Source organism: Corvus hawaiiensis, chromosome 10, assembly GCF_020740725.1.
Source record: "Corvus hawaiiensis isolate bCorHaw1 chromosome 10, bCorHaw1.pri.cur, whole genome shotgun sequence".
In the NCBI taxonomy this organism is placed as follows: Eukaryota; Metazoa; Chordata; class Aves; order Passeriformes; family Corvidae; genus Corvus; species Corvus hawaiiensis.
In genome coordinates, this window is record NC_063222.1 from 28,420,773 (window position 1) to 28,433,816 (window position 13,044).

The following is a 13,044-nucleotide window of genomic DNA, read 5'->3' on the forward strand; positions in this document are numbered from 1 at the left end:
GTTTTGTCCAGCAGAACACTGAAAAAGACAGTAAAAGCTTTGCTAAAAAAAAATTCATCTCTAGGTGATCATTCTGCTTTGTTTTCAGAGAGCTGCTGCAATTGCAATCGGCCCAAACATGCCCAGGATTGTCAATGAAATATGTAACTTGCAGTGCAAAAAATACTAATGCAGAAAAATATTTTAAGTAATTGTTTATAGAACAGTTGATGCATTATTTTCTTTTTATTAAAAGGTAAAATAATAAATTGGGCACAGATCACAAAAAATGGGATGCTAAGTATCCTGAAATAATATGTAGCTATGCTATCTTACCATTTCAAGAAAAGATGTCCCAACTGAGAACCTCTACAGGCAATGCATGTGCTGAGATCTACGCGCTGTGCTGTGAGGCTCTGTGCTCACACACTTGTAACTACATCTGCAGCACAAAGCAGTGAGCCCTGCACTGTGGAACAGTGGGGACTAATGATTATTACGTTTGGTAAATCGGGATATCCCCTCGGTGTACAAGAGTACAAGGACAGGTCACTCTGTATGGGGCCAAAAAGCAAGCACTCATGGAGTGTAAGATTGACAGTGAGGACAATTCCTATAAGCAGTTACATGCTACGGAGAACATCCAAAAGGCTCCTGATATTCCTTTGACAAAATTCTGCACCTGTTTGTTTTATTGAGGAACTAAATGATTACAGGTAAGCATGGTACAGATATGTGCAGTACACACAGCTTCACTCTTCCTTTACTGTATACTTTCCTTTAACTTCAGTGTGTGACAGTTCCCTGATGATTTGAAAGAAAAAAATATTATTAGAAGAAGAAACTTACCATAAATATGACAATGAGGATAAGACAGATCCCTACTATTATTAGGAAAGGGATTAAGTAGTACTCCAAAGGAAGACTGAACTCTGGGATTAACACAACATGGCCACTGTGGGGAGGAAGAGATAACACTTTCTAAATTAATGAGAATTTAATGAACAAGTTGAAGAACAAATACAATAAAAAAACCCAAAAGATTGTCATTAGACACACTACAGGAATCCTACCTGTGCACAACAACATAGAAAATACAGTCCATACCCACACAATATAAAGCCAATTAAGTAAAAGGATAAAACTGTTTTTTGAGTTAAAACTATTTACTGACCTCAATCAAATCTAGAGAAACTAGGAAAACCACCTCATGGCTGCTTTGACAGCAGAATGAAAAAAATATAACATGACTATCAAAAGATACAGTGAAATCATTCTTATTTACTAAAGCATGGCAGGTTGCTCTCAGGCACAAGATTTCACCTGGAACACCTATAACCTCTGTCATCATAACATCCTATTTTAAGGCCACAAATATTCAAAAGAGACAATGATCTAATGCAAAGAGTAACACAGCTGCATGTGAGTTAACCTACCCTTTTTCGTAAGTAAACTCCTCTTTAAGAGAATTAGCTGACGTCTCACCAATAAAGACAGAAGGAATGTCAATCTTCTTTAAAATCTCAACTGTATAAAAAAAAGCAGGAAAATAAAACTTATTACATGGACAGTCTATGGGTACTCAATATATACAACCTGAACATTATGAGGCTATCACAACAGGAAGACATATAGTGACATAGAGACCAATGGACATGCATGTTACAGCTTTACTTCATGTAAGTACTATTATTTTTCCTACACAATTTCTAGGGAATTTATTGCAGGTAGAAAAATCAAAATTCCTAATGGAATAGTTAAAGGGAGCATAAAACCAAAATATGTTGACAGAAGAGGATCATAATTTTAACCAGAACACCATTCTTTACTCATATTCAAGCAAATCACACAGTTCCATTGATTTCCAGAATTTCTGGAAACTTACATGATTTTGTGATCTGATTCTGTAAGTTTTAATTAATCTGTCTTCCCTCCTTTTCACCCCAAATATAAATAAACATACTGGAAACAACTGTGGCTAGATAAGGTCAAAAAGAAGAAAGAAGAAAATTAACAAGTCCCACATCTTTATTTCAGTCCCAAGAAACTGGATGAACTGTTGTCTTCTCTGTTTACCAGTGAAGGTAGTAATAAATGAAAACTTATTGAAAGATAAATCCCATATTCTAGAAAACCTTCTCCTCAGCTTCACTTTATACTGATTCTCCCCCTAATGCTTCGCATTTAAGGCTCAAAGTAACCTGAGTTTAGTCCATCTCAAAGCAGTCAGGTTCCCCAAGGCAAAAGCACACATGGCTGAACAGTACCTCACACTATGAGGTCTGTGTTTGTTGCGGACTTGTTCTACATTTTGGTTACTCAGTGAAATCTGAAAATAAGATTCACATGGGTTGAGAATTCATTAAACCCCCTTTCACGTAACTGCCTGAGCTACTCAGCTCCCATTTAGTTTGTCAAAGTTCATTCCTACTTTACCCAATGGCATTTCCACTGGAAAAAAATTTATTTTCCTCTTATTTTCCTATTCCATATTGAACAAGTTGAAAAACTGGACAAAATAAAGAAATGCCACAAAGAAAGCAGTAACAGCACTAGAAACACAAAGCTCATACCACAGAACAAACCCAACATTCTGACTAGATTTCAAGATGTTCTGAACATATTCACTCCATGAAGGTCAAAACTGGAACAGCTAACACAAGAACCAAATAGTAAATGGTGCACCGGTCTTTAAATACTCTTTTTCCAACTGAAAAACTGCAAGTAAGTGCACATGATATACTAGAATCCATTTGTCCAGAGAACAGGAAGATGTACCTAACAGTGCAACAACAAACTGGAATGACTATCATGGATGAACTTCATGATCTTAAAAGTTTTTTCCACCCTAAAGGGTTCTATGATTCTAAATACTAAAATGTCATATTATAAAGGGTTCCATGATTCTAAATACTAAAATATCCTATTATAAAGTTTTTCCTTCCAAATGTGAGTTTTCTACTTTTCCTATATTTCTACTTAATTAACAACACACCAGCTATTTTCCACATCAGTAATATAAATCTAGCCCAGAACACCTGAACTAAAATTTGAAGGAAAATTAAAAGAAACATTCAGAGAAGGCACAAGTCAATGTATTTGTTCCTATGCAAACATCTCCTGTTACTAAATGTCAAAAGCAGGAGGATTTCTCTGGGTTTTTTGTTTAGTTTGGTTGTGGTTTTTGTTTTTGTGGTGGTGGTTTTGTGGTTGAGGTTTTGAGGGGGTTTTGGTGGTGCTGCTGTTTCCAGTCGGTGAAATGATATTCAAACAGGAGAGAAGAAGTGATACCTGTACTTACTGTCGTTGGATCCCATGCTTATGAGGTCATCAGAATCAACATTGTGAACTATAGCTGCCTTGTATCCAGCTCTCTGGGCATTTAAGACCTGTAAGCCACACAAAATACTTACTGGAAAGAATATTGCTTCCAAATACAGTGACTGTGAAAGTCTGCTTTCTGAGATAAGGTACACTTTGACAAAGTGATTAATATGAACATAATTTGCACTTATAAACCAAGTGTCACCTTTCAAAGCAAAACTGTATCATTATTCTTATACTCATGTAGTTATTTTTTTAGAAAGCCATTTTAATATTGTCTGCAGACAGACTATCTATATATATTAAAATTAGAATTTAAAACTTTCTATGGGTAGTTAAAAACATTTGATTGCAATTGAAAATAAAGGCACTAACTTACTTTGGTAATCTAGAAATTACCACTTGATAGTTCATGAAGTCAGATGAGCAGTATCTTTTCTGTGCTTTAGAGATGGGGAATATCTCACCTGAAAGCCTGGGTATAAGAAGCTTTCTCATGGAGAAGTGCAAAATTATAACTACAGGTACAAAATTATTAACATCCTGTGTACCAGTTACATTACTAATATAGACTTCCCTTTTCATCAATACAATGAAAATCCAAGGTCCATGTAAATGGCATTTACTGCAGTGACTATTAGCAACATAAACTTAGCTAAATTACAACTGTTCATCTTGGATATTGCTTTTACTGCATCCGCCACAGTATAAAAAACTCATTGCAAGCTGCAAAAAGCACTTAGAGCACCTTGAGAAACTTTTAGGTTTCATCCCAACAACATTGATTCTCTTCCCATATTGCTAATGACTATATTTCAAACATCAGAACAATGTTACTGGAAAATGCAGAACAGACACCTTGAGAAATCGCAATATTACAAAAAACAAAAAAAAAAAAAAAAAGTAAATCCATTTAAGATGTTAACATACATGCATGGTTGGGAGTTTGGCCAATATTGCATTACCACAGAAAATATCCATAGTGCATACATAAAGAAATCAAGAAAAAACTATGTACCTGCACTTGTCATTTTCAACATAAAACAGAAAGAGAGAGACAACTTTCAATTTTTGTTAAAATATGCATTCTGTCGGTCAAGTAGTTGATGGGTAATCCAGCTCACATCTCAGCACACATGCCACTTTCTGGCAGAAACTTTAAGGGAAAATGCTGTACTATGCATGCAATTATACAATGCAATACTGCAGGAGTATTAACAATATACTAAAGATGTGGATTCGCTGGGCACAAAGTATGCAGATACCCATGCTCACCTTGGAAATGCTGATCCACTTGCTACTTTGCTCTTTGTCTAACAAGAAATGAGTGGGAACCCCCTTTCCTATCAACATACGGAATATAAAACGTAACCAAAAATTCTTACATACAGAGCTCCTGTGACATGATCCATAAAGGACTGACTATGGAGACCTCTCAACGGCAATGTAGAAGTCTTCCAAATTCAGACCTGTTCCTTTAACCATGTCTCCAGAAGCAATACTGTCCCGTCAGTGTATGGACAACAATTAGACAGACAAAGAGGACATGGAACAAAAGGCAAGTAGCCATTTGTCCCCCTTTCTTTTCCCACTGAGCCATATGCACACGCGGTGGCAGGATCCCCAGGACAGGCTATGTGCCATTCCCAAGTCTGATGTGAAGGCAGATTACATGCAGTGAACCTGCCTCTGCAGGTGCAATCTACAGTCTACGTAGAATTTATATGTTTCAATTACCACATAACTGAACTTACCACACAGCAGCAAAAGCAAATCCAGCTGAATCTCTTTTTAGTTCACGAAAGTGAACAACAAATTGAAGAGCCCTGCTTTTCTTAAGACATCCTTAGCTGCCCCATTGTATCAGGTTAATTTCCAAGAAAACCACAGTCAAACACAAGTCATTCTAATTTTGCATTTTTAAAATCATAGAATGTTAAGGGTTGGAAGGGACCTTAAAGATCAAGTGGCTGGAGCATGTCCAGAGAAGGGAATGGAACTGGGGAAGGGTCTGAAGCACAAGGAGTGGCTGAGGGAGCTTGGGGGCTCAGCCTGGAGAAAAGGAGGTTCACAGGTGACCTTCTCACTCTCTACAACTCTGACAGGAGGGTACAGCCAGGTGGGAGTAGGGCTCTTGTCCCAGGCAACCATCAGCAATACCAGGGGACACAGTCTTAAGCTGTGCCAGAGGACATGAGGAAGAATTTCTTCACAGAAAGGGTGGTAAAACATTGGAAGGGGTTGCCCAGGGAGGTGATAGTCTCCATCCCTGAAGATGTTTAATGAAAGACTGGACACGGCACTCAGTGCTCGGGTGTAGTTGACATAATGGGGTTTAGTCACAGGTAGGTTATTGGCTGGACTTGGTGAGCTCTGCTTTATCTGTCTGGAGACAATAAAATTCTCCCTCCCCTTCGTATCAGTATCTATTCCACTGTTAGTGACAGATATTTTTCTGAAGCACCTCTGAAACAGAGGGTGAGGGGAAATCAAATCTTACCTTGACATCAAAGTTGCACTCCAGCCTTCGGATTAACACAATAAAAGCACCAGAGGAGTTGTCTCTCAGAGGAGGTGGCGCTATAGGCTCACATGCATTCTCTGGTTTGGAATTTATTAGAAATCCCTAGAAAACAGGAGCAGAAACAGAAGCTTCATTTCTCTTTAACAAAAGGGGTTGATACGCAAGTATATGGAAAGAAAACTGCACATTTTCATACAATAGCTAAACAAATTCTTATTATCAGCTCAGTCCTATACCATAGCAAGATTTCTGCTACTTCCCTGATTATGTATTTTGATTCATCAGAATCTTTATGTCTGTAAAGAATTAGAAAGTTTGAAAGAAAATACAGTTTTTCTAATCCCATCATACTCAGACTTTGCAGTGTAACGCAAGATACAATAAGATGGCATATACTACATTAATATAGTGTAACTATTATTCTAAGACATATGGAGACTAATCAAGAAATCAGAAGTACAATGGCCTAAGAAGCACCAACACAAACTCAGAACTCACCAATTAACAACAGAACACAAGCAAAGTTCCATGTATGACCCCAGCACCGACCTAGCATACAAAATAGTTGGCTTGCTGTGATAAGAAAAGATCACCCAATAAACTACAGCTGAAAGCTTCACAGAAGTAGGAAATTCTGGCAATATCGACTTTGAAGCAATCTTTCAGTTGTTTTTAGGTGGCTGAGCTCTCCACCACTGAAAATGTCGAAGTTGAAACTCTCATAACCTCACACTTTACATCTGCTGAAAACTTCTACAGCTTCTCTCACAGGAAGCACGCTCACCTGAATATGGGATGTGCCGGCATGAGTTCCACTCCCCAATGCTGCAACTTCAAGGCTGACTACTCCCTTCAGCCCTCCTCCCCAGTGCCAGAACTACTCCGTACTGCCACACACAACAGCGCCAGTAGCACACGAGGCACATTGTACAGCACTGCCTGTCCAAACTCTGAAGGGAGTGGGCTGGCCCTTTTCCCCTTGGTAGAATGGGCTTGCTTCCTTGGTCAGCTCTCTAGATCACCTGAGAAGGAGCTTCTTGATTAGCTAGCTTAATGTTAGTTAATTAACTATTAGGTTGCTATTAACTAGTCTCCCCTTTGTTAAGTCTCTTCACAACATATTGTGATACCAAACTACAGAAAAATCCAGACTGGACACCCAGAGAAGTTTTGCCTACCCTTCACATGAAATACCCTCTCTAACACTAATGCAGCAGAACAGCATTTTACAGAGGAATATTCCTACCAGACTTGCAAATTATCATATAGCTAAAGAGAGGTAAATTGCAAAAAAAAAAAAAAAAAAAAAAAAAAAGTAGTGTGTTTCATGCAAATAAAGATCATGAGAACTTGCACTGCTGTGGGCTGAAGAAATTACTGCTACATGTCTAGATATATCCTAAGCTTTCAGTTTTCACCGACAGCTTTAGATAGAGATGTCATCAGTTGTTTAGAAATATATATAATAAATACATAATTGCATATCAATGTACAAGTTAACTGTCAGTTTAAATATATAGAATATGTGTAAGTTTTTATATACAGTTTATATACACAAACATAATACACGTACACAAATATGTATGATAGTCTATATATACACAGTGTATATTTATATGAACCATCAGTTTAAACGTACTTTTAATTCTTTATATATAATCTTATACTTTAAAAATATGTTATTCATAAAGTTTAATTAAAACATAGAGAAGAAATTTTGTTTTGAGGAATTTAGTTTTGCAATAATATCATTTTTGGCAGAGAGGCTGCACCAGCAATCTTGTTCTTTGCCAAGTTCATGGTGACAGGCACAACACTACAAAGTCTGTAACAATCTAAAGCAATAACCACTGAAAATTTTAAACTGAGTTGCTGACAGCCAAATGTAGGTTGCTAAGGCTCCCCAATTCATACAGCACACACTGCTGGACTCACTGCACATGGCTCCATGCAAAGTCTTTTCTCGACTTTAACTAGGCTGGCCCTTGGGGAACCAACTGCATTCTATGGAGAGGTCTTACACTAATCACACAACACCGTGTTACGGATCAAGAAATGCATCTACAGAAGCCAAAGGCCAGCTATGATTGGACCATCTTGTCCTTAATGCTACCATACATTCTTAACTGTCTATAATCGAGGAACTATTTAACTGAGGAGTACTTACATTTATGCTTTGGTACCAGTTACCATAGAATCTGACAGATTGTGTTTTACAACTTGCATACTAATAAATCTTCATCACAAGCATTGAAAGAGTATACCATTTGCATCCTATTGTAACAAATATCATAGCAATTTTTAAAAGTAATTAAAACCTTAATGCAAAGAAAAAGTTTTAGTATAATATTCAGGTCTAAAACTCCATCATTTCTACACATGTGATGACATCTACCTTAATTAAGACACAGATCTCTCTAACAGTTAAAAAGGTCAGAATCAAAGCTCCTTACATCTATTTTTGGTGTATTAAATTGACTCACTACTTGGGTAAATCACTTAATCACCCCCTGATTCTCCATATAGTCAGTAAACAACTACACAGCTTTAACACACCTTCTCCCCATGATAACAGCCACGGGACATGGAAACGAAGCCTTCTTGAGGGGAACTGCAGAGAAATTCCTGAGTTACAGGAATTCTCACAGTACTTCATTACCCTTTGGGATTAAAAGGGCAACATAAAAATAAAGAGTGATCCACCCTTTTACCTTAACACCAGCTTCTTTTTTTTGCATAGTGGTTACTCTCAACACTGCAACATTAATAATGCTGCAGAGGCAGTTTTGGGGCCATACGGCTACAGACAGACGTAACACAAAAGCAACTCCCTGCCCTCACGGGCTATTAATGGTCTCCATAGGGGTGTATATACAAACTCCCCTTCTCCAGAATTTGCAAGGTGGTCTGCCTAAATTTTTGTATACGAATTCTAAGCTGTAAAAGCATATAGATCTCAGTCATAAACCCTCATACAATGTTCAAAGGGACAGCAAGACAAATAAATCACAGCCACATGACTGATTCCATGTAGCCACTTCCACAGCAAAAAAAAGCAAGGAAGCCTGAACTTCCCACAAGCCCTAAACTGCCTGGATGGCCAGACACAACCACCTTTCTCACAGACAAGTGTTTCAATTGCCGGAGTGGAAGAGAAAATACATTTTATCCAAAATGAACAAACTTACTAACACTGACTGTACAAATGTGACTCTAAAGGAAACAAATCGTTCCTGTCACTGCAGAGCACCTCAGGTCAGGCAGCCAGAAAGAAGGAGCATGCCCCTTGGTGCTGAACTCGGCACAACACACCAAAAAGCATCAGCTGCGTAATCTCAGCAACAAACAGCCTCAGAGAATGTGAAGACTACAACTGAACTGGATATTCATCTGGCTTTTAAGTACTTTTCTAAGCAACAGGACTACGACACCAGTTCACAGTGTTAACATCACCATATGTAGTTTATTTTTAAACAATTTAGTTTCTACCTCCTCTATCTTACATTACAGAGATAAAAGGAATAAAAGCCTTCACACCAGTTACTAGTGCCACCAGTATGTCTGGACAGCTACTACCTTAGCAGAACCCAGAAAGAGCAGAATGTGCCTTATCATCACTATCTAAGGAAGATACATTTATTTAACCTCTCACAGTTCCTTCCCATTTTCCTTTCAACTTAATCTCTCTCCTGTTAATTTCACTCAGTCCACCTACACATCTTCCTGTGTTCAAAGTGAAGGTACTGACGACACTACAGACACGAAAAGTAATTATCCTGCTGCACAAAACATTCTTGCTGCTGCATTTCAGAAGACATTGGGTCTTCAGAATTTCTAATCCAGCGCAAAATAATGATACAGCCTAACCTGTATTCCCATGGCCATATCCATCTTGGACAGTTTTTGCACATTAATCATCTTGCATGAAGTCAATATAGTTTTTCCCTTTCCAGTTCCATTAACATCTGCAAACCTTTACATCTTACTTCTGTCTTCTCTAATCCTAGGTGCATTTTACAATTTCATATAGTATAAATACTTACATGTTTTTCCATGTCAATGAAAATGGGATTAAGAAAACTTAAAAAAAATTTTTTTGCTAACTCAATAGATGAGCACTAGGTGAGCACTTTCTAAATGCCTTCTCTTGACAGTATTATGATCGCTTCTCAAGTCACAGCCCAGCATCCCTAGCCCAACATGATGCTATTTCAAGAAGACACTCTAACAGAAAAGTAACAAAAACATATATGTGTATCTGCATTTTCCCCACTTATTGATACAGAGTAAAATAAAAGAGCACTAGTGCAACCCATCCTTGAAGGGGCACTGGAAGAATGGCCGGACCTTCTCACCTGCTATGGGGTATGGACTGCAATTGAAATGAAACCACGTAAGGAGAGGGTGCAGGACCAATTACAACCCCTGCCCCTGGCCCCAGTGCTGGGCACAACGCACAGGCACCATGGCAGAGCTGCAGCCCCTGACTGTCTCTATTCAGCAGCTTGAGAAATGCAACAAGAGGAGCGAACTGACAACAGTTGTAACTTCCCAAAAAACAGAGCTACAATTGCTTTACACAGCACAAAATGTGGGCCACACGCAAGGAAATCTCTCTTGCCTTGCCACCCTTCACAACATGAAAGGGCTTGCCAAAATATGACTGTATGGAGACAATGAATCTTCCAAATACATTTTTCAAAAAATTGTATCAGAACAACATTAAGTCTGGCATCTGCTGATTCCAGTGCAAGGCAACTGACACCATGTATCAGTATTGCCATCAAAACAGAAACAACAGCAGTCTACCAAACTTACCTTAGATTTCCATTATTTACCTATTTTTAATTAATTCGTTAAAAATTTTCAACAAATTCTCCTTAAGTAGACAAAGACTACCACAATCCTCTTCTTAGGAAAAGAATCTGCCTATTCACAGGCAACATCTGTTTGCACATTTGTTTTGTTTGAGCAGTTGATTAATAATTTCTGTCCTTATTTTTCCTTGACCTACATTCCTTTAATTTTTATCTTTTCTAGCTTATGGAGGAAACGTTCAGCAGATACAGTTCTCTCTGTATATATTCAACACTCAAATTCAATCTAGCACTTCCCAATCAAATCTGTCATTATCCTGAACCCTTTGTGCCCCACACTGGGTGCCAAAAAGGATTGTGGGGGTTTTACCCCATCCAGTCCTCAAGCCCCGTGCAGCTGCTCACTCACTCCCCCACCAGCAGGATCAGGGAGAGAGTGGGAAGGGTAGAAGCTAAAGAACTTGTGGGTTGAGATAAAGACAGTTTAATAGGAAAAGCAAAAGCCACACACACAAGCAAAGGAAAACAAAGAATTCATTCACTGCTTCTCACAAGCAGGCAGGTGTTCAGCCACCTCCAGGAGAGCAGGGCCCCATCACACACAACAGTGACTTGGGAAGACAAACACCATACTCAAAAGTCCCCTCCTTTCTCTTCTCCCCACTTTATATACTGAGCATGATGTCATACGGTCTGGAATATCCCTTTGATCCTTTTGGGTCCTCTGTCCTGGCTGTGTCTTCTCCCAGACTCCCATGCACTCCCAACTTCCTCACCAGTGTGGCAGTAGGAGGAACAGAAAAGACCTTGGCTCTGTATAATCAGCAACAACAAAATCATCTCTATATTATCACCTGTGTTCAGCACAAACCCAAAACACAGCTCCATACCAGACACTGAGAAGAAAATAAACTCTAGCCCAGCTTATACCAGCACAAGATATATATAGATATATATAGATATATATAGATATATATAGATATATATGTTTACCTTCAAGCCTTCTGCTGGCAGTCTGTAGCCAAATCTAGCAGGTAGATCATCAAAAGTCTGGGTTCCATTTTCAAGGTTATACTAAGAGAAAAAATTTTTCAAAAAAATTAGGTTTCCAGCAAGACAGAAATAGTTAACAAGTATAAACAAAACCAAACAACACTGTGTATTTTTTTAGATTAAAACATTTATCAGACATAGGACATCCTGTGACCACGTCAATGAAATCACAAAATTGTTTATTCCACCTATTTCTACTCACATGGTAACATCATTCTTTTCTTATCTAGCTGTCAAAACAAGAAAGTAAGTAACAGATATTTTGTTGAATTATTTATATGGTAAATTTTTCTTTCTACTGCCTAAAATTCAAATACCATCATATCAGCAGAACAGAAACTACTAACAAACCAAGCGAGCAAAAATCTGAAGAGCTGGGACATTTGGATGTGGAGTTTTCATTGGATGGTGGTGGTGGGTGTTTTGCCCTGAATTCATTGGTGTACAGGAAAGAACAGCTTTTAAGAGGTGCTTCACTGTAGACAAAGAATAGCCTCCCTATGCCATCCCTTCTCAATTCCCTGCTATACATTCGGATTAGTAGCTGAAAAGTATCTCTTCGGTTTTGTTTTATAATAACTATGAGCTTTCATTTTAAAACAGAAAAATACTGTAAAAGACCTCAAATCTGTGGAAGCTTTGTTCCCCCTTTCTTTGTTCATCTTCTCTGGCTGTATAACATGCCTGACCAACGCAGAATTCACACAAAAAAAAGTGCTAAGCGTATGTATGGTGTATTTTTTCATTAAAAAAAAGCGTTTCCTGCAAAAGTTGTGAACTCTACAGTTAACTGACTTGAACGTGCATCAGCTGTTTAATTAAACAGTTTAGCGAGTCAGAAGTGTTTGTCTATTCATCATATCATCCAGCTGTCACACAGAACAGCCACGTAAGGATCGTGTTTGCTCCAGAGGGATGTTTCCTACAAGCCAGGCTTAGACAAGGGAGCTCAAATTATAGTTCAGAGAAAAACAGTGCCATGATTTATCTGAAGTCTTCCAAAGGAGCAACATTTTGAAGGAGCCTTCTTCCCACAAACTTTGAGGGGAAAGAGGTAGGAATGGAGCCAAATTTCAAGGAAGCTTCTTTGTTCTGTGTAACCAATGTGCTCCACACAACCTCTCCTCTTGACCTTCCACCACAGAGAGCACCAGTGCACCACCTTCTTCCATCCACCTTCTTCAAAATGTCCTGAGCTCGTGCTACTGTCAGTTTTCCCTTGAACCACTTGGCAAGCCCCCGCTTAAGCCAGGAGTTCATCACAAACCTATTTCTTTTTACCCCTTTTCTACAAAATAACCAATCCTGTCTCACATGCACATAACAGCACTTTACACAGACATGACC

General features: G+C 38.4%; 1 protein-coding gene across 2 annotated transcripts in view; it reads right to left on the bottom strand.

The window, feature by feature from the left end:
- Positions 1-13,044, bottom strand: part of RNF13 (ring finger protein 13) — a 30,220-nt gene that overhangs the window by 9,777 nt on the left and 7,399 nt on the right. For both annotated transcript variants that reach the window (XM_048315070.1, XM_048315071.1), the window contains exons 3-7: positions 11,638-11,718; positions 5,804-5,929; positions 3,281-3,368; positions 1,416-1,506; positions 829-934 (exon numbers count right to left, since the gene is read on the bottom strand). In XM_048315070.1, coding sequence (XP_048171027.1) covers positions 829-934; positions 1,416-1,506; positions 3,281-3,368; positions 5,804-5,929; positions 11,638-11,718 — 492 coding nt within the window. The remainder of the gene's footprint in view (positions 1-828; positions 935-1,415; positions 1,507-3,280; positions 3,369-5,803; positions 5,930-11,637; positions 11,719-13,044) is intronic.